Consider the following 22,065-nt stretch of genomic DNA (forward strand, 5'->3'; position numbering starts at 1 on the left):
AGAGGAAACTGCATCGCTCCCCGGGGCAGCGTGGGGTGCTGCAAAGCGCAGGATTCTGGAAATGATCCTCTTTGTCTTGTTCCCTTGTCCTAAAATGGGAAGTGGCTGGATGGTCACTTCTTCCAGCTCTCACTGCTTAAGTTCTGCTCCAGCTCACAGAAGCTTCACTGCTTTCATGGATCTAGAAAACCACCGGCAAAAATGAATTTAATGCCATCTGGGACAGACTTGGGTCACTGACTCTTTGCTGACATTTGTCATTCTTTAAACACAATGACATACGTTTATGAAGAATCGCAGCTCATAACTAAGACAGATGAGCTTCAGTTACTTTCCTTGACCGGGTCCCCGTTCTTTTACGGCGTCTGCTGCCCTGCCTGTAACTCTTTTCCGGAGCTGCAGGCTTCCCCGGGTTTGAGTGCCCGTGCTCAGTGCCCGCGCACCGCGGCGAGCCCTCGCACAGCGTTTCTCCAGAGGCATTTGCAATAATATATCGTTCGTGGGTTTGCGTGAGGACTGCTGGCGTTGCAGAATTTGAAGGCGAGAAAGGCACCTAGACTGCCCATGTTTAAGCTGTCCATATTTAAGCGGGTGGGTCACCCTGGGGTCAACAGGAAACTTGAAGGTAAATAGTGGCCTCAGGAGAAAGGCCGTGTCGCTTCAAAGCGTCCCCAACGTCTCCCCAGAGCAGACGATTAATTTTTGCTTGTAACACAGCAGCACCGCTGCCCGGCCTTGCAGCCGAGCGCGCCAGCCAGGGCAAAGCCCCGCCAAGCTGCGGGCCGTGGGGAGGCAAGGGGTCCCCCGGGCAGGAGAGACCTGGGCTGGAACATCCCGGCGCCGGTCCTCCCCGGGGGTGGGGTGGGGACTCGGCGGCTGCTCCTCTCTGAACCTCCCGCGCGTCGAGTCCGCGGCACCGAGCACGAACTGCTTTCCGCAGAAGCAACTGCACCCGAAACCCTCCAGTCCCAGGAAGGGGATTAAAAGTGACAAAGAAAGGGTGTGGGGGGGCGCTCCGCGGAGACCCCTGGGGGCGTGGCGGGGCCGTCCCCGAGGAGGGGCTCCGGGCCGAGCGCAGCCCCGCGGCGCGGCGGGCAGGCTGGGCGAGGGGGCTGCGGGGCGCGGTGCCCGGGCGCGGGGGTCGGCGGGCGCGGGGAGGCGGCGCCCCGGGGGAAAGGGCCGGAGGAGGCCGCGGCCGGCAGCCGGGGCGGGCGCTGGGGCGAGGGGTCCCGCGGCCGCGCGCCCCGCCCCACGCCGGGAGCGGGCCGCGCCTCCCCCTGCCGCATGTGCGCGGTGTTGTGTGCCCGGCCCTGCTCCTCCTCCTCCTCCTCCTCCTCCTCCTCCTCCTCCCCTCGCCGCCGTCCCCTCCCCCAGCAGCCCCGAGTGAGCGCGAGCGCCACACGGCCCCGGGCCGCCGCCGCCGCCGAGCGCGCCGAGACGCCGAACAGGTGGCCGGAGGCTGCGGGCGCCGCGGCGGGGAGAGGCGAGGGAGCCCCGGGCGAGGCGAGGGCGGCCGGGCCGGGCCGGGCATGCGATCCGAGCGGCCCCCCGGCGCCGCCGCCTGCCCGCGCCCCTAGCCGCCCGCGCGCGCGAGCAGCGGCCCCGCCGCGCCGAGAGAGCAGCGCCCCGGCCCGGGGCCGCCGGCCGCGGTCAGCGAGGGCGCGGGCCAGCCCGCGGCGACGGCGGCATGAAAGTGACCGTGTGCTTCGGGAGGACCCGGGTGGTCGTGCCGTGCGGAGACGGCCACATGAAAGTTTTCAGCCTCATCCAGCAGGCGGTGACCCGCTACCGGAAGGCCATCGCCAAGGTGAGGGGCCGGGGGCGCGGGGAGGCGGGCGCGGGGCGCGGGGGCGGGGGAGGAGGAGGAGGAAGGCGCCGGGATCAATATGGCGCTTCCTGGGAAGGGGAGGAGGGAGACGGAGGGGAGGCGGGGAAAGGGAAAGTGCGGCGGCCGGGCCGGGCCTCGCGGGCGTCCCCCGTCCCGGGCGGCAAAGTTCCCCGCGCGGGCCGGGCGGCGGGGCGAGCGAGGGCGCGGCGGGGTGGCCGCGCCGGGACCCCGCGTCGGGGACCCGCGTCCCCCCGAGCGCCTCCCGCCGCACCCTGGGGGCTCCGGCCGCGGGGCGAGCGGGGCGGCGCGGCGCAGGCCGGCCGGGCGCCTCCCGGAGCCCGCACGCGGCGCAGAGCCCGCCCCGGCGCGCGGGGGGCGCGGGCGCAGCCTGGCCGGGCGCCTCTCCCGGGCCGCGGGCGGTGGAAATCCAGCCCCAGGCCTCTCCCCGCCCCCAGGCCCCGCGCGCAGAGGCTGGGGAAAGGCAACTTTTTCGGTGCGAGCGGAGCCGAATTATTCCACGCACGACGGAGCGTGGCCGCGTCCCTGCCCTCTGGGCTCCCTGTCTCCGGCGGGGCCGCAGCCGCAGCCAGGAGCCTGGTCCTCCCCGCGGAGGGCGGCGGGGGCGGCCGGCGGGCCCGGGGAGTCGCCGGCTCGGGGTCGGGACGCGGCCCGGGGAGGGTCACCCGCCTGCGCCCGCCTACGAGCATTTGTCGGCGGAGAAGATCCCCGTGATTAAGAGGCTCCAGTGCTGGGCTCCTTAAAAAAAAAAAAAAAAAGCACAACCCCGGAGTAGTGGCTGAATCAAAAGTTTTCCTGCAAGGACCTGGGCTCTTACCTCTCTGGAACTACTTCCATATGGTGCCCGGGCTGCAGAGCCAGGGCCTGGTTTCCGAGCGCGGCAGATTTTCCCTGGTTCTTCCTGGAGTGATCATATTGTCTCCACTTAACTGCATTCCTCTACAATGTGTCAGAAGTGAAAAGGCATTTTGTTAAATTGTTTTATCGACTGTGTCAGTGTTTGACAACAGCCCACGCTGAAGTTTCTCTCAAGCACCCGAGGACATTTCCTTTGTAATAGAGTCGTGTGCGGTGGCACGAGGGTTCACTTTGGTACCGTGTTTGCTGTTTGTTCCCCGTAGTGGGGTGACCTGGCTCCTGTGGGCTTTGGGGGCTGCAAAGGTGAGGGGGGCGGAGGGTGGCTTTGTCAGCCTGATTGGAGTGCACACAAGTCGCTCTGGGTGGCACGCTCCAATTCTCTCTGAAATTCAGAAGAAAACAATTTCTTACCCTGTTGTTTTGTTTTTAGTATATACTGGGGGGAAAATAGCATACATTTGACCTTCGAAAGGTAATTTTAGTGGATGTTTAGGAACCTGACATACAAATGGAAGGTTGGCTTTGTTTAACAGCTCTAAGATGTTCCTTACAGTTGGTTGAGCTCTTTTATTGACAATCAAATAAAATTAGTGGATATTGGGCACCTGTTTATCTGCACAGCTGACAAGGGTGGAAAAACCCTCTAAGCTAACATTTAGCTTTTTTTTTTTTTTTTTTTTTTTAAATCAGACCCTGAATGCCAGCGGAAACATTTAGCATTTTTAAGGATTGTTTTTGAGTGACAAGTGTTCTAAATGAATGGTCAAGTTGTCAATGTACTCTGGAAACCAACAGAATCCTGAAAGGAAGGAGCAGTATAATACTGTGGACTCTGCAGTGTGCCTAAGTTGCTGAATAGGGAGAGGGTGATCCACATTTTCTTTCACCCTATACTAATTTTACATGCTTCAGATGAGTCGTATTTTATCATTCGAACAGGTTGATTTGCCTGTTTGGGAGATACAAATGTAGTTGTTTGATCGACCGAGTCATTAATTCATCCCACAGATATTCTTAAGCATTTACTATGTCCAAGGCACTGTTTTGGTTGCTGGGCATCTTCTAGGGGACCCATGGGCTACTTTGTGGGAAACAGACTCTAAGAGTCTAGGGCAAGAGGCCCCAGGGTCCCCCAGGTGGAGGAGCCACTGGTGTGGACATTGGTCTGGCACAGTAGGGAGAAGAGGATGCCTTTGGGACGCTGGGTGGGTGCAGTTGAGGGGCTTCGGTGATAGATCTGGATCTTGGTCTTTGTTAAATATTAGTGGTTGTTTCACAGGGACATGGGGGCACAGAGAAGGGAGTGCAGCTTTCTTAGGGGAGTCGGGAAGGCATCAGGAAGAGAAAAGGGGCACGTGAGCTGAAGGAAGGGAAGGAAGGGTGATGGAGATAAATGAGAGGGAGGGACAGAGATGGTCCTGGGCTTTTCCAAAGTTATTTAAATGCAACTTACAGCTCAGTAGGTGAATTTCAAGATGGGCTTTGCAAATGCAGAGCTCAGTCTTTGGGTCATGAGACTGTTGACTCAAATGTTGCAAGACCCTGAGTGTCTTCTAGGTCCATGTGTATTTTTTCTTCTTAAATTGTTAGGTAATGATTAAGTTTAATTCTTAGTCTCTGTTCCTGCTCTTCCCACCCTGTATAAATTGACTGTGAAGCAAACACATAATTAACACTGTTTTAACATTTATTCTGTTATCTGTTCCTTACAAGACAAATTCTGCATGGAGAATTGGGTAGCTGGGTGGTTGTTGAGTGGTATTTAGGTTGTTTGGTGACGTGGCATGATGAACTCCTGTCTGGTGGGGAAAAATGGGGCCATGTCATGTTTATGGCTTTGTATAAAAACAAGCCAAGGCCCCTTAAAAGAAAATAAGGAAAAAAGGAAAAGAGAAATGAAGATCCCAACATCTCAACTCACGAAGGCTTTCTCTGCAGTCAGCATTTTGTGGGCTAATTTTTTGGCATTATATTTTAACCTGTTTTCAGGTTTAAAATATCAATTTTTCTGGACAGTGGCGTAGCATGACTTAACACCAGAAATGTCCTCAGTGAGTACATATACGAAGGCTTACATTTAGTCATATGTAACGTTGCTTTTCTCTTGTGAAAAAAATGTTTTTTGTGGTTATGATCACTGAGGTGGAAATGGCTGTTCATCTCCGTCCGCCCATCCTAACGCAGAGCCGGAGCTGAACACGGAGACCACACTATGTGGATTGTTCTTTTGAGGCCTTAGACTGGGAAGACTGATCTGTTCTTGTCTTTGTGGCCTGATACCATGGCTCCTGACACACGCAGGGTGCAGGGTGCCAGCTGGAAGTATGGGGTTTGTTGGATGGCTTCTGTTTTGAAAACGTTATGCACTGTGAAGAAATGTAAGAGTAAATTCTTGCACTCGAAACAAGTATAATCTGGGAGACAGGAAGAATATGTAAAGTTATAAATAACAGTAGGTGGTAGCAGTAATTGGCAACAGCGTGGTACAGATAGTAATGGCTCCTGGATTTTGGAGGTGGGAGCTGTCATCATGGGGCGTGTGTAGGGGAAATCTCATCTGGTCACTGGGGTTTGCATTGGTGGGTGGGAAGGCTGGCCTTGATATTGGGGCACACAGGGCTGGTTTGGCTCTTTGGAGGGTTCGTGTCAGATGATGGGTCATGATCAAGCTGAGGATGACTGTGAGTGCCAGGGCAAGATGCAGGACTTCCTGCAGGGTGATGGAGCTAGCAGGACTGTGGGTATTCGGGCAGGGCAACAGGTAGTCCTCTAGGGCGATGACTTGAGCCAGCTGTTTGGAGGAGATAACTCTTTAGCATTTCAGTCTCAGAAATGCTGCTCATTGGCTGCTGAGTGATAGGGGAAGAAGAGAGTGAAGGTGATGGGGAAGTTGCTGGAACTCCTTGGCTCACTGTACCTGCCCCCCAATAGCTCTCTTCTGAGGGGCCAGCTTTGGACCGGGTTTGGAGACCTAGGTTTGTTAGCCATTTAACCTTAACCAATCCTACAGAGCCTCATTTTTCTCATCTCTAGAGTGGAATATTCCTTGATAGGGTGAATGTGAGAAGTGAATAGGATGATGATTAAGAAACTCTTCAGTACTAGGTCTGACCCATACTAGCTTCTCAGTAAAGATTAATTGAGGGCTGGGTGCAGTGGCTCATGCCTGTAATCCCAGCACTTTGGGAGGATCGCTTGAGCCCAGGAGTTCAAGGCTGCAGTGAGCTATGATTGTGCCACTGCACTCCAGTCTGGGCAACAGAGTGAGACCCTGTCTCTAAAAATAAAAAAATAAAATAAATTAAATTAATTGAATTACCAATGTGTTTTATCCACAAAATGGTTTTACTCCTGGGGATTTTTATAAGTGTCCCACTACTCCTACTTGGATTTTTCCTCTTTGCTTAAAAAGGCAATGTGTAATTTAATTTGAAAGAATAGGGAAGAATATTAATATTTGCCTATGTAGCACGACAGTCAGGAGGCCAGATTGCATGTGCATGTGTGTTGATGCCAGGGAAAGTAAAAGCTGCTGGTATTGGCCTTAGTATGGGTTGGTTATCTGGGCCTCTGCTTTTTGGACCACTGCTTCTGTTCCTCATGCATGTCCCTTTAGAATGATTTAGTAGCAACCCGTTGTAGTTACAGGTTGAGTATCCCTTATCCAAAATGGGACCAGAAGTGTTGTGGATTTTTTTGGCATTTGGAATATTTCCATATACATAACGAAGTATCTGTGGGGTGGGACCCAAGTCTAAACACGAAATTTGTTTCCTATACACTTTATATACACACAGCCTGAAGGTAATTTTATGCAATATTTAAATTTATGCATGAAACCAAGTTGGTGTTAAGTACTTATCTGTGGAGTTTTCCACTTGTGGCATGTCATCATGTTGGTACTCACAAAGTCTCAGATTTTGGAGCATTTCAGATGTTGGACTTTCAGATTAAGGATGCTCAACCTGTATTTTTAAAACTTGAGTTTTTGGAGAGATTTTTTCGGGGGGGGGGGCAGAGTGATTTTTTGGGGGGCGGGGCAGTAACCTGTTACTAAAAGCATGCAAATCACAGTTTTTATGAACAATCTTGTTGTGGAGTTTTTCTGTGAATAAATGTATGACAGCATAGTGTTACTCACTTACAGGCTTATCGAAACTTTTAGGAAAATAGTTACACTGTTGCCGACATTGAAAGGAAATAGAGGCCAGCATAATAGTGAAAGGAAAGAAACTTAATTATTTTATTAACATGTTCTGTCTTCCCTCTCAAAAAGGAAAAAGAAATTAAGCATGTTTGGAAGGCTGATCTTTCCAGGATTCGAATCTCATTGTCAGCTTCTGCTGAAATGCCCCTGTATTCTCTATCCCCAAGTCCTGCTGCCTCAGCAGAGCCTGTCCCTTGGAGGGGACCCCTCTTGCCTTCCAAACTCTCCACACCCCGTACTCCACCCACTTGGGCTTACGCGCACTTTCCTGCCTCCGCTCTGGCATTTTCTGCTGCTTCTGCCTGGAACATTTGCTCTCTGCGCTCATTCTTTGAGCCTCAGCTCAGAGCAGCCGTCTCATCTCTGGGAGGCTGGTGGTTTGAGGTTCTCTCATCCCCAGTGGTTTGAGGTTCTCTCTGCCTGTGCTGCTCTCTGGGACTCCGTGTAACTCCAAGTGTTTGTGTGCTCATGCCCCTGCAGGTGAGATATGTGAAGCGATGGTTGTACCTCTGTCTGATGGGTAGCCTGTGTCTGTCACATAGTAGCCATAGAGGCTGAGTAAATACAAAGCTGAGAATCAACACATCACACGTCTTTTCTCTGTCTGTCTCTCTGTCTGTCTCTCTGTCTCTCACACACACACACACACATATACACAGATACTCTTGTGCTCAGAAAATTGTAATCCCCACTTGATAATTTTAAGGTCTTTAAGGTTAGGTGTCGTCCTGGTACGGTGGCTCACGCCTGTAATGCTAACACTTTGGGAGGCCAAGGTGGGAGGATCACTTGAGCCCAGGAGTTGGAGACCAGCCTGAGCAAGAGTGAGACCTCATGTCTACAAAAATTAGAAAAATTAGCCAGGCGTGGTTGGTGCGTGCCTGTAGTCCCAGCTACTCGGGAGGCTGAGGCAGGAGGATGGCTTGAGCCCAGGCGTTTGAGGTTGCAGCGAGCAGTTAGCCATTATACTTACTCTAGCCTGGGCAACAGAGCAAGACTGTGTCTCAGAAAAAAAAAATAGTTTGGTGTGTTTGACATACTGGCACAAACAGCTTGTAATTGAAAACTAAGATTTAGTGAGATTTGGAGTGTCTTAGAAGTTATTCTTTTGTGTGTCAGTTACTTTAAGGGAGTTCAGTCTGGTTTTCAGACTGAGCAGAGGATCGTTGTGGGGTTTGCCTTGGGCTAGGTTCAAGGCAGGGGGCCAGGGCTGTGTGGGAATCTGGCCCCGAAACACACCTATGCTTGGTCCGGCGCCTCTCATTCTGTCAGTCGGGATCCCTGGGTCAGTGCCAGGAGTAAATAGAAATGTTTAGGATCTGAGCTTCACCGAGAGAACCTGGCCGATGGGAAGCACGGCTTGGCTCATGGTGAAGGTGGATAAATTGGTCGTGGAGGGAACGTTTAAAGTCCCACTTGGACTCAAACTCACAGATGGATCCTCCGTCTGTCCAGGGAGATTTTTACGTCTCAGTAGAGTCGCATGCAAGTTGGTGATGGCGAATACTAGACAGATGACCAGAACCCTCTGTCTTCTTTTTTTCTTTTTTTTCCAAGGATGGAAAGGCATTTGTAAAATTGGGCCAGAGGGTGCTTTCCATAGGGTCATGTGCATCAGGAGATGGGAGGTTAGCTCACCTGCATACTTTCCTCCTGCCTGGACAGTCCCACGGCATTCCTAGCTGGGGCCAAGGTCAGTGGCAGTAGGGTGGGGAGGTGGGAGGGGTGTTGTTAGTAAATGTATATAATTTTACCTATTTTGGGTCCCCTTTCTGTTTTAGGTGGAGAATAGGAAAGCAAATCTTTATGAAAAGAAATTCAGAGTTCAATGAACAAAGTAGAAAGGTGACTGATTTTTATCTTTTAGTCATTAATTTATTTAACATTTTTTCCATTTGGAAAGAAAGATTATGGAAAATGACTTATAGGTCTGTGCCTTCCTTTATCTGTCCCGCCATCTTTAATAACAGCGTTACTCATAATGGCCGAAAGCAACCTAAATGTCCATCAACTGACAAATGCATTAACAAAAGGTGGTATGTCCATACGTTAGGATACTATTCAACTATAAAAAAGAAAGAAGTACTGATACATACTGCCACATGGATGAACCTTGAAAACATTATATCATGTGAAGGAAAGCAGTCACAAAAGCCCAAATATTGTATGATTCCATTTATATAAAATGATCCGAGTGGGCAAATCTGTGGAGACGGTAGAGTAGTGTTTGCCTAGGGTTGAGGGTAATGATGGACATTGTTAATTGGTACAGGGTTTCTTTTTGGGGTGTTGAAAATGTTCTAAATTTAGATAATGGTGATGGATGCACAGGTTTTGAATAGACTAAAAGCTCATTCAGTTGTACACTATTTAAATAAGTGGATTTTACAGTATGTTTTTATATCTCAGTGAAGTTGTTAGAAAAATAGACTACACAAGCCACTGTGAACAAGGCTCCACTTTTAGGTATTTTATAGTTCTGAGAGTGTCATAAAATAACATGTTTTTGTGCCTCAGAGATACTCAAACACCTCAAATGACAACTGGCTGGTTCTTACTGGCAGACGGAGGGGGGGCTATTTTCCAGTCCATCCCGTTACTGTCTGGTGAACTCTGACCTCCTTGCTAAGCTCCCCCACCCTAGCTAGCCCTTTAAGTCCTCACCTGTTTTTCAGCCAGAGACTCCTTTCTGCCCGGCTCACCAGCTGCATTTGCTGAGTGGAGGCTGATTAAGGTGCCCCAAGGCTGTGCATCATGGAAGAGTTTTTCCAGTGTTTTGGTTTTGGCTCTCAGAAATTTTAAACTTTAGCACATCTCAGAAGCTCTGCGAGACTCTGTTTTCCCATCTCTGCGTACTCATAATTCAGAGGTGCTGGGCTGGGCTCCACCATCAGTTCCCTGAGCTACGCAGACACTTCTAGTCTGCTTGGCTGGCTGTGGTGCTCGCAGGGCCACTAGGCATGGGTGAACAGTGGCTTTTCAGAGGAGGACACAGGGCACAGAATCTCTTACTCCACCCACCCACACTGTGAGAATTGTTTGCAGCCCTGACTTCCAAATGATGGGGCTTGTTCCCAGGTCAAATGCATGCTATTGAGAGTTGGGGCATCCTTCAGAATACCTTATTGTCACAAGATAAGCACCTCTTAAGGTAAATCACATGCTCAGAAGCGACTTCATGAGGCTATTCCGTTTGAGAATTATAAATGTATGATACTGCATGATACTAAGTGTTTGATGTGTATATGCATATGCATACACATGCATATTCATGAGGTTGATATTTTATGGTGGGATAAATTTAAGTGGTTTTAGAGATGACAATCAAGTCATTATTATTTCTCCCACTTTTGGCATTTTAAAAAATATTCAGACAATGTAAGATTTAAATTTTTGGAACTCAGATGTATGTCTTCTAATGTGTGGTTTTTCTGTTCTTGTTATGTATACTGCATCCCTTTAGATTAGAAAACTAATCTGTGTTCTAGAGATTATATTTTTGAAAAGGTCTCTCTGGGATAGACTGTACTAAAAATCAGTGTTTCCTTCTCCAACATTTAAGAAAACAACTTGCTATATGTCTCAGAAACATAAAATTGCTCACTAGTCAAAATATGCCGTATGAACAGATTAAACACACAACGAAGGGAGTGCTCTTTTTGTGTAGGTGGTTGATACGAGAATGGGTTTTCTGTTCTGTTCCTTTTATGTATACAATAAACGTTGAAAAAAATTTTTTTCATCTCTGTGTTGTTTTGCTTTCTAAATGCAATATTAAATCCAAAATTAAGAAATGAACTCTTTTCCAGGGAACACATTTTCTTATACCACAAGGCATTCTTAAGATGTATAATTTATAATGCTGCAACCCAGCGTGCAGAGTCATATGTGAATAATGGTTAGCCGGGTTCCTGCCCAGCAGGGTTTTACTCTAAACTGGGATTTCTTTTATTACAGCTAGCAGCACCTGCAGACGAGAGGGAGGCAAAATGCACAGGATATTGGTTTCTGATGCACTACTGCACAGGATATGACTAATCACTAAATCCATTAAAGTTGAATGCAGGATTTGGGATCTTTACCACTTTGTTAGAGATCTGGAAAAAACCTTTTAGACCAATCAAGTGGATCTCTAAGTGCATCATTTGGACTGAGAACTGTTTAAACAACTACTACATCTGGAAGATGCTGGCATTTTGGCATTTGTGCTATTGAGAAATATGAAGTGAATATATTTGACATTATGAAGGTACCTCCTATCAGGAATATATTTTTCAAGGAAACCTGCAATGCTAATAATCCCCTGAATGTTCTTTGGTGGGGTCAGTGTTATCTTTCATTATGTTATGACCCACACCTTGTGAAACATAGATGTTTGCAAAAACATAGTTAACTGAAAGTTGAAAGTGGAGTAGTGGGGTTTTTTCTTCTAGGAGCAGAAACATCAGAGTGGTGCACTGTAGACCATGATGCAGAAGAGGAATCTCTCAGACATTTGTGTGTCTGAGAGTGAAAACGGTTAACCTCTGTGAGGGCAAGATCCGTGCCTTCTCTTTTTTTTTTTTTTTTTTTTTTTTTTTGAGACAGAGTCTCACTTTGTTGCCCAGGCTAGAGTGAGTGCCGTGGCATCAGCCTAGCTCACAGCAACCTCAAACTCCTGGGCTCAAGCAATCCTCCTGCCTCAGCCTCCTGAGTAGCAGGGACTACAGGCATGCGCCACCATGCCCGGCTAATTTTTTCTATATATATTAGTTGGCCAGTTAATTTCTATTTATAGTAGAGACGGGGTCTCGCTCTTGCTCAGGTTGGTTTAGAACTCCTGCCCTCAAGCAATCCGCTCGCCTCGGCCACCGCACCCGGCTGATCGAGCCTTCTCATGCCACCTACTTCACGGGACTGTTGTCAGGGTTCAAGCAGAGAATGTGAAAAGGTATCGCAGCAAGGAACATGGGAGATGTTAGCTGTGTTCTTTTGTTTCTGGCAAGAATGGTTGCCAGCGATTAAGGTGCACTTGAATAAGCTTTTCTAAATTGTTTTTTCTCTTCCTCATTAGAACTTCCCTGGATGTGGGAAATTGGGTGGTAAAATTGTCTCCTTTAAAAAAAAAATCACTTGAGAAAAACTTCTTCTGCAATTTAAGAAGTAAAATCCCAGTGACGTTGGTTTGGATGCTCCAAAGATGTCCATAAGGGAAGAGTTTATTCAGTGTTTGGTCCTGGCCTCCCAGTGTTTTGAGCTTTGGCAAACCCCACCAGCTCTGTGAGCCTGTTATCCCATCTGTAATTTGGGGAGGTTATTATTTTTGTTGGCTGTCATGAAGGTTAAGTGATTTAGTGTAGACAATGTCCCTGACATGTTGTAGACTCTTAGTCAATGTTAGATCTTTTTCTCTTTTTTCAAGTTTTAAACATAGATTAGGCACAATTTTAATGGCTAATTGACAAAGTCAATTTGATTTTTGTTTGACTTATGACATCAGGTGTTTTGTTTTTCAAGATGATCTGTTACAGGGCCACTTTTTTCACCCCAGAAATAGAAAATTCCACTGTGAGTATTTATCAATCAATTGGAAATAGAGAAAAAAATTCTAGGTCCAAGCATGTTCATCTCACCCAGTAGTTGAAGCTGATTTTTTTTTTTTTACAGGTCAAGGAGAATTGTATTTGTCTGACTGTCTTATTAGCTGGTTGGGTTTTCTATTAGCTCTTGTTACTCTCTAGAATAATTACAGCTGCTATACTGCTAGATCAAAGGAAATTATGTAAAATTTATTTGCTGTATTTAAAATATTTTTAAAAACCTTACACATTTTCCATTAAAAAAACTCTTTTGAAACTTGGAGAGGACAAAACTATCAACTGTAAATACTATTGATATTTATAAACTGCACAAGATGTTTTTAAAGACCTTAAGCATTTATTAACCAGTAGTAAGAGGTTCTGAGACTACCCTGGGAGCTCAGAGAGATAATCTGAAGATATAAAATAAAACGACGAAGTTGGCATTTTTGTGACTTCACTAATCCTTTATTATATAGGCCTCTATAATTCATGCACCCATAACCCTTTTGTACTCTTCTCTGGATCTTAAGTTGGTGATTTCAGGCAGCCAGATCAGCAGGAAAGGGGCACAGAACATCTTTTGCTGGGGTGGGTAGTTGTAAGGGTTGACAGATTGATGTAACTTTAATACTTCGGTGCAGCTAAAAGCGCTCACTGCCAATCACCTGAAGACTTCACCCAGGAGTTGACCTACTTATCATCCTAAACAGGGAGTGGTGTCTTGAAGACTCATTCAGGTGCTGGGCGTAGCAGGCAGTGTCATGACGTCAGACTTGCAGAGTTGTCTACACGTTGGCTTTGTGGGGAAGAGGACCACCCCCTCTCCTCCTCAGTCTTTTCCATACCACAGTATTGAAAATTGTTTTTCTCTTTGAGGACTTTAAACGTCTCATTAATTAAAGTAGTGCCTCCTCCCTCTCCCCGTGTATATTTAGAGAAGTTGCTAAGTAGTGATTAAAGTAATGAAGCTTAGCTAGTTGTGCAAGGTTCCTATTTTGAATCCGAGCTCTTCCAGTATTTATTTGTAAACATTGTTTCACGTGAGTATGTTTGGAATCCAAAGCTTTAGTTTCACAGGGAACATGAGGGAAAACAGAATGAGGCATTGGAATTTTACTTACGGTATATCTCTTTCCTTCACAGCTTCCTTTGTTTTTTTGTGCTTTGCTAATGAGAGCGATGAATGGTGCTTTCGAAAACTTTCCAGAGCATTGAAACATTTTATAACAAAACTGTAGAGACATAACTGGGAGAATACAGACAGATCTTAAGCTGTTTTAGTAGGTGGGAATTTTAGTTTGAAACAGATGAGTTTTGGCCTTGGTTTCTTTTTTCTCCCCTACGTATGAGAAGGGAAGCTTCTTTATGGATCCTGGGGAGTGGTATTTTCAGCTTTGTCTTTGCTTTTGGGGTCATAAAGCTTTGAGGTCAGGACTCACTATCCAAAGCTCTTGCACAAGAAGTGCTTTTATCAGGGGCATTAGTTATCTGCCTATCGGTTTAGGGAGTTGTTGGCAAATGCCTATAACAGCAATACCCACCATAGTTTTTCAGTGCCAACTTATTGAGAAGGAGTTTCAGAGAGGTCTCTGGGTGTTTGTGATGTATGGAAACAGACATCTAAGATTTTTGGTTTTATGTACAGCAGAGAAGAGGGCTTGTGAGCAGTGGACTAAATTCCTCTCTTGCTAGAGTTTCTTTCCGAGCTTGTCTGTGGATACGCATGAATGTATTGGAGCAACGCTACTATTGGAGAAATCTGTCAGCACACTTACACAAGGCTGGCAGGGCTTTCCTTGCACCACACTCTTTTGTATTGTGCATCTTAGAATATTCCCATTGAATGATTCCTGCCCTGGCACCGGCGTGCCAATGGCCCGGCTGTTGTTGGCAAATGGAATCTTCTGGCCACGCTGCCACGTGAACCTCAACGTGGTGGGTCTGAGGGTTTGTATGCCCAGGGACCAGGTTTATTATTTTCAGCATAGCGTTGTTATTTTTGTTTTTCTTGTCATCGTGGCTCCTTATCTCCTGTGCATTTATAAATGTGGTATATTACTAGGAGTAGGCAAAAGAGGACAGATGTCCAAGCCGTCGTTATTAACACAGGATCTGCCAGCCTTCCTGTAGACAGCTTGCGCTGGCAGGCCGGGCTCATGCGGCTGCTACTCCGGGAGTGTCTGGCTCCCCTTCCCTCGGTCCTGTCCCCACGTGCCCCCGCCGTGCCATGTGTACTCGGCAAGCTGCGAACACAGCACAGCGCTCGAAGTGTTTGTGGCCTGACTGGTGAGAGGTGATTAAAACAGGAAATAACTTTCTCAAGGGTACTTTCAGAGCTGCAAAGTGCAGTTCTTTGTAATGATATTGAAAAATACTGTCTGCAAACATACTGCAGCTGTGAGAACTTACTGTCATTGAATTTTCTGGAGCTGATGGGGACAGGACTTGAGTGAAAGGCGTCGCGTGCCTGATACAGCGATGCCCATGGAAGGGTTTCTTAAATCTTGTGCAGCGGTTTCAGATGGCGCTTAAGCCCAAGTTCATTATTAAAAAATTGTGCTAAAACTAATGTATATTTAGGTTTTGCTGCATAACAAACCACCCAAAATGCAATGGCTGAAATCAACAACTGTTTAATTATTATATCTCCTGATTTTGCAGGTCAGGAATTTGGGCAGAGCTCAGCCGGGTTATTTTTCTGCTCCACTTGGGGCTACTTGGGGGTATTTAGCTGGTAGGTGACCTGGTCCGGGGGGTCCAGGACGGCCCCGTTCACATGTGTGCTTGGGCTCTGCTGGGACAGTTGACTAGAGCCCCTGCACGTGGTGTCCCCAGCGTGAGGTCTCAGGATGGCTGGGCTTGTTTCTTGTTCTGTGGCTCAGGGCTCCTGGGGAGAGTGTCCCGAACGTCAGGAAGAACAAGCTGCCACTCTCGTAAGACCTAGATCCGGGAGGCAGTGCGGCATCACTGTCCCCGTATCCTGTCTACCAAATCAGCCACTCAGCCCGCCTGGTTGTGGGGGAATGGGACGTCGATGCCACTTTTCAACGTGAAGAGTGCCAAGGACCTTGTGGCCGTCTTTATTCTGCCGTAGATAAGTGTGCAGGCTTGTGTGTGTGTGCATGTGTGTGTATTACTCATGACATCACACATTTATTCTCTTTATTGTTAGGTGTCCTATTTTAAAATAGTCTCTTTCTTGATCCGGGCAAGGGCAATTATTTATTTATTTATTTTTTTACATATATTATGGATGCATGTTTTATTTATTTATTTATTTACATTTTTAAAAATTTCAGCACATTATGGGGGTACAAATGTGTTAAGGTTACGTATATTGCCCTTGCCCACCCCCTCCTTCGAGCCAGAGCTTCAAGCGTGACCATCCCCCAAATGTTGCACATCTCACTCATTATGTTTGTATCTACCCATCCCCTCCTCACCCCTCCCACGCCCCCGACACCCGATGAATGTTATTCCTATATGTCCACTTAGGTGTTGATCAGTTAATACCAATTTGCTGGTGAGTACATGTGGTGCTGGTTTTTCCATTCTTGAGATACTTCACTTAGCAGAATGGGTTCCAGCTCTGTCCAGGAAAATACAAGAGGTGCTAGATCACCGTTGTTTCTTAAAGCTGAATAGTACTCCATGGTATACATATACCACATTTTATTAATCCACTCATGTATTGATGGGCCCCTGGGTTGTTTCCACACCTTTGCGATTGTGAATTGTGCTGCTATAAACATTCGAGTGCAGGTGTCCCATTTGTAGAGTGCCATTTGATCTTTCGGGTAGATTGGGCAAGGGTAGTTAAAAGAAATGTATAGCCTGAACTTTTGAAGCCAACAAACCAAAGAAGTAGTTTATGTTTATATTTTTCACGAGCCCAAATATCTGACAGCTTTCCCAGGCGGTGTGGTGGTAAGAGATAATGATAATAACATCTTAGGTTTATGTGATATCTTCTAAGAGGTTCAAAGAGATTGTGCCACCCCATTCCTTTATGGAATATCACATGGGGCACATTAGCCACAGCACCCCCAAGTTCATACACAGATGAGGGGATGCGGTGATTCCATCCACCTGCTGATGAACAGTGTTCAGAAGGCAGCTCTCCACCTAAGTGGACATATAGGAATGACATTTATTGGGTGTTGGGCGGGTGGGAGGGGGGAGGAGGGGACGGGTGTATACAAACACAATGAGTGAGATGTCCAATGTTTGGGGGATGGACACGCTTGAAGCTCTGACTTGAGGCGGGGAGGGGGGCATGGGCAATACATGTAACCTTAACGTTTGTATCCCCATAATTTGCTGAAATAAAAAAAAAACAAAACAAGAAAGCAGCTCTTGCAATGATCTGTTTACGGACTAGAACTTGAGCATGCATCTGCCGTCCTTAGGTACGATTCTAGAAAGTGGTAGAAATTGACTTTTGTGTAGCTGGCAATAATTTTAAATTATATGCCACTTACCAAAGAAGTGTCATTTTATTTATTTATTTATTTTTTTTTTTTGAGACAGAGTCTCGCTTGTTGCTCAGGCTATAGTGAGTGCGTGGCGTCAGCCTAGCTCACAGCAACCTCAAACTCCTGGGCTCAAGCAATCCTCCTGCCTCAGCCTCCCGAGTAGCTGGGACTACAGGCATGCGCCACCATGCCCGGCTAATTTTTATATATATATATTAGTTGGCCAATTAATTTCTTTCTATTTATAGTAGAGACGGGGTCTCGCTCTTGCTCAGGCTGGTTTCGAACTCCTGACCTCGAGCAATCCGCCCGGCTCGGCCTCCCAGAGTGCTAGGATTACAGGCGTGAGCCACCGCGCCCGGCCAGAAGTGTCATTTTAAAAGAAGAGTCCGTTGTTTTTGTAATGTGAAATTTGGCGGGGGAGAAGCTCAGAGGTGCCGCATCACGGGGCTGTCTGGAACGGATTGAAGTGACATCCTCAGCAAAGAGACAGACGTGGCGGGAAGAAGGGCAAAGGTGGTTGTGTGGCCATCCCCGTGTGAGTGTGTGGCCAAGGTGCAGGGTGACATCAGGAGCAGAAACTCTTGTCACCTTGTGGTATCTGTTCCCGAGCTCCTTGTGCTTATGGGTGATTGAATGGCGTTTTCGAGGACAGTCCAACCATCTGTTAAGTCCGCTTTACCTCTGCGGTTCAGAGCGTACCCCTTGAGTGTGATGCAACCCTTCTGTAATACTCTATATGTGGCAGTGCTTAAACTCGTTCAGTTTTACTTAAAAATGAGATACTTTACATATAATTTTCAGCCGCCATTTGTCATCTCCTGGTTCCTGTGTGTCGCACCCCAGGTGAAATGATCCACCCTCCACATTTCTGTTAATACCAGAGTAAACTTCCCAGGCATGGCTTTTGCATCATAATCACACTCTAGTACGGAGAAGTCTGTGGGTTCTGCATTGCTTTCCAAGTGGGATTCAAATTCATCAGCCCGAAAGCGGACCCCCACAGCATAGCTACCTTTCTCCCCCACTCCCGCCCCCACCTTCATTCCACCGCATTGTGGCAGAACTGCCTCCTCTCGCTGTTTCCCCGAAGTTGTGCCATGTTTCCCAGTTCCCTTGTCTTTGTATAGATCCTCCCTGACCTGCAGTATTCTCTCCCTGGTTTTCTCTCTCATCTTCCCCTGTCCCGTCCGCATCTGCTGCCACACCTGTGCTCTTTGCTTAGGGAACTTCAGGGTGTCACTGCTGGAGCCCCAGGCACAGCCCGGGTGGAGCCTTCCCTGCCTCCCCACCCACGACCCAGAGAGATTCAGAGGCAGATACCTCGAGTTCAAGGGATCCGAAGAATCCCTGTGCAAACATGGGCTTTTTTGAAAGGAAGTCACCCTGATAATTTTGCCCGTGTGATTACATGTTTTATTAGTTGTAAATGATTAAAAGAGGATGAACTTTTAAGAGAGGAGAAGCTGATACCATCAAGAGGCATTTCTTCGACGCTCCTCCTTTAGGGTGGGTGCTCATCCCGGCCGCCGCCCGGCTGCGTGAGAAACTTGTCGCGTTCCCCTGGCTCCTGTCCCTGAGGACGGTGGCTTGGCGCGCTGGACTTACCGCGCTCACATGTCACCACGGAGATTCTGGGTGGATTCGCCATTTCCAGGTGGTGGATGACTTGTCTGCAGAGTAGATAAAAGAGGGTGACATGTATCCCGCGTGGGAAAACAGGGTGCTTGAAAACTGCAGGGCAGCTATGACTCATGCTGCAGCTAATTCACTAAGAAACACTCCTCTGGCTTTGTGGGGCCCAGTGATTTTCATCTTTTCGAATGAATCCCGAATGACTATTCGGGGGTGTTTTTTTTTTTTTCCCTCAGTCACTGTGCTCTGCCCAGGGGAGTCTGTGTGTGCCGTGTTGATAATGGGAGAACAGGTGCTGCTGTGTTAAGGGGAAAAGGGGGCCGGGCGCTGTGGCTCACGCCTGTAATCCTAGCACTCTGGGAGGCCGAGGCGGGTGGATTGCTCAAGGTCAGGAGTTCAAAACCAGCCTGAGCAAGAGCGAGACCCCCGTCTCTACTATAAATAGAAAGAAAATTGGCCAACTAATATATACAGAAAAAATTAACTGGGTATGGTGGCGCATGCCTGTAGTCCCAGCTACTCGGGAGGCTGAGGCAGGAGGATCGCTTGAGCCCAGGAGTTTGAGGTTGCTGTGAGCTAGGCTGACGCCACGGCACTCACTCTAGCCTGGGCAACAAAGCGAGACTCTGTCTGAAAAAAAAAAAAAAAAAAAAAAAGGGAGAAAAGGGGAGCTGGGGCTGAACTGTGTCATTGGAATAATGATCGTTAGGTGCCTTGAGAAGAGCCTGGGGACCCCATTGTGCCATCCCTGGCCTTTTTCCTGCCTGCCTTGGGCAGAGCAAGAGACCCACGTGAGGGTGCATGAGTGAGAGACAGCCTGCACCGGGGGTGGGGACGGTGCTGGAGAGGTGGGGGGGTCGCAAGTGCTGGAGCACGGGAAGACGTCCGTGTGCAGCGTGACACGTGCGGTCCGGAGTTTGCGGGCTCTTGGGTGGCGTGGGGTAGCCCCCACCAGTGTGGCTCAGCGAGCAGGGGCTGGGTGGGCTCCTGTGGGTTGCCGCGGGGACGCCCCTTCTGCTTTCCCACCTCGCCACGTGTCCCTCCTCTTCGTCTCTTTGCAAGGAGACCGAAGCAGTCCTTTTGAATCACTCAGTGGCTCGTCCTGTAAATCAGAGCTCAGCATTTGCTTCGACCACAGCTTCCTGGGGAAGAGGGCCGGGCACCGGCAGGGAGCGAGTGAGGCTGGGGCTGTCCACGACCGCAGCTGCAACACCGTTCCTGCTGCTCCGAGGGCTGTCGCTGGCAGCGGGCTCCATCCCTGCGAGCCTTGCCTCGGCAGCACCGTGGGGCACGGAGGGGCACTCGGGGGGGGTGGAGACACAGGCCAGCCGCTGCCGCCTGGGACTGTCGGGTCGCCCAGCCCGGCGGTTGGTCTGGGGTGGCTGGTGGCTTCCTGTGTAGCTGCGGCTTGTTGGTGACAGGTACACGTTGCTATGCCTGTCACTCAGGGTGGCACAGAGCATTACACAATGATGATGTCTGTCTGGCCAGATTTAGGAACAGTCTGGTAGGAAAGCATCGTGCTTTGTGTTCCCTGACTCTGTGGTCCCAACCCCTGGGGCCTGGGCCAGGACCGATCCGTGGCCTGCTAGGAACCGGGCCGCACAGCCGGAGCCTCTGCCTCCCGTCAGTGCGGTGGCAGCACCCGCTTCTCACAGGAGCATGAACCCTGCTGTAAACTGTGCATGCCAGGGACCCAGGTCGTCTCCTTATGGGAACCTGATGCCTGGTGATCTGAGCTGAGGCGGTGATGCCAGCGCTGGGGAGCGGCTGCAAATACAGATTACCATCAGCAGAGAGGTCTGACTGCACGATAAACGCAATGTGCTTGAACCATTCTGAAACCGCCCCCACGCCCCCCAGTCCTTGGAAAAATTGTCTTCCATGAAACCGATCCCTGGTGCCAAAAAAAGTTGGGGACTGCGGACCCAACTGGATAGAGGGATAAATATTGTAGAATACAGTTAGGCTGCAGATTGTCTTGTTTCCTCCAAGTGGAGTTATTTTCTATTTTGTGATGCTCTAAAATTTTCGAAGTGTGTGTGCCTGCGTGTGCACATCTGTGTGTCCATGTGTACGTACATCCGTGTGTATGTCCACGTGTGCAGGTCCATGTATGTACGTGCACATGGGAGGCTGGGATGGAAGGGATTGTTATTACCGAATTCTCTGAGTTTCCAGTGAAAGGCTTGGGATTTATTTTACAATCACAGGCTGTCTTTGGGTTTGTTTCAGATCATAAATGATTCTTTTATGTAACCCCGTGGATTAAAGAAAGGCAGGCAGTTTTTGTGTGGTTCAGTAAATCTTAAAAAAAACCATTTATATTGGGACTATAAATGGACTAGTTTGATGGACTACTTAAAAAAATTTACAGTAAAATTTTCATCTTTTTTTTTTTTTTAACTGAGCTGTAACTTGATTTTTCTTGCCTCATTTAAAACACAATACTCTTAGGCTGGGCCCAGTGGCTTACGCCTGCCTGTAATCCTAGCACTCTGGGAGGCCGAGGTAGGCAGATTGCTCAAGAGCAGGAGTTCGAAACCAGCCTGAGCAAGAGCGAGACCTTCTACAATAAATAGAAAGAGGCTGGGTGTGGTGGCTCACGCCTGTAATCCTAGCACTGGGAGGCCAAGGCGGGAGGATTGCTTGAGCTCAGAAGTTTCAGGGCAGCCTGAGCAAGAGCAAGACCCTGTCTCTACTATAAATAGAAAGAAATTAGCCAAACAATTAAAAAAAAAAAACAGAAAAAAATTATCTGGGCACAGTGGTGCGTGCCTGTAGTCCCAGCTGCTTGGGAGGCTGAGGCAGGAGGATCATTTGAGCCCAGGAGTTTGAGGTTGCTTTGAGCTAGGCTGACGCCACGACACTCTAGCCCAGGCAACAGAGTGAGACTCTGTCTCGAAAGAAAGAAATTACTTGGACAACTAAGAATATATATAGAAAATATTAGCCGGGCATGGTGGCGCATGCCTGTAGTCCTAGCCACTCGGGAGGCTGAGGCAGGAGGATCGCTTGAGCCCAGGAGTTTGAGGTTGCTGTGAGCTAGGCTGACGCCATGGCACTGTAGCCAGGATGACAGAGTAAGACTCTGTTTTAAAAAACAAACAAACAAACAAACAAAACCCTGGATACTCTTTTTTCCCCGTTTGCTGGTACTCCAACTTCTCATTTCCTTGTAGCTGCTGCGTGGCACAAATGCTGATTCTGCAGCTGGTCTGGCTGCAGTAGGAGGAGGGAGTGTCCCAGGGGAGGAGGGTCCTTGAATCAGCACAACGAAGGGCCTGCTATGGCCTTATTGTGGGGGGGGGGGGGACAGAGCTTCTAAGTTCCCATTCTCTGCCATTTCCAGTTAATCTGTCATGGGTGCTCTGTGCTGTTGTTGGCAGTGGAATAATTTTAGCATCCTTTTCCCCCCTGGGTTACGCATCGCACAATCACTGTGCATGCTTCCTTGGGGATCAGAGCGTTTGGTAAATTAGT

At 48.5% G+C, this 22,065-nt stretch overlaps 1 protein-coding gene across 19 annotated transcripts in view; it reads left to right on the forward strand.

The window, feature by feature from the left end:
* Positions 1 to 1,385: 1,385 nt before the first annotated feature.
* The window catches only part of PARD3 (par-3 family cell polarity regulator), a 575,331-nt gene continuing 554,651 nt past the window's right edge, over positions 1,386 to 22,065 (forward strand). For 10 of the 19 annotated variants that reach the window (XM_012765647.3, XM_075997633.1, XM_075997629.1 and 7 more), the window contains exon 1: positions 1,387 to 1,807. In XM_012765647.3, the coding sequence (XP_012621101.2) occupies positions 1,688 to 1,807 (120 nt within the window). In that variant the 5' untranslated portion in view covers positions 1,387 to 1,687. Of the gene's footprint in view, positions 1,808 to 22,065 lie in introns of all 19 variants that reach the window. The other 9 variants (XM_075997631.1, XM_075997634.1, XM_075997636.1 and 6 more) reach the window with 4 other exon arrangements.

Source organism: Microcebus murinus, chromosome 25 (genome assembly GCF_040939455.1).
Source record: "Microcebus murinus isolate Inina chromosome 25, M.murinus_Inina_mat1.0, whole genome shotgun sequence".
Lineage (NCBI taxonomy): Eukaryota > Metazoa > Chordata > Mammalia > Primates > Cheirogaleidae > Microcebus > Microcebus murinus.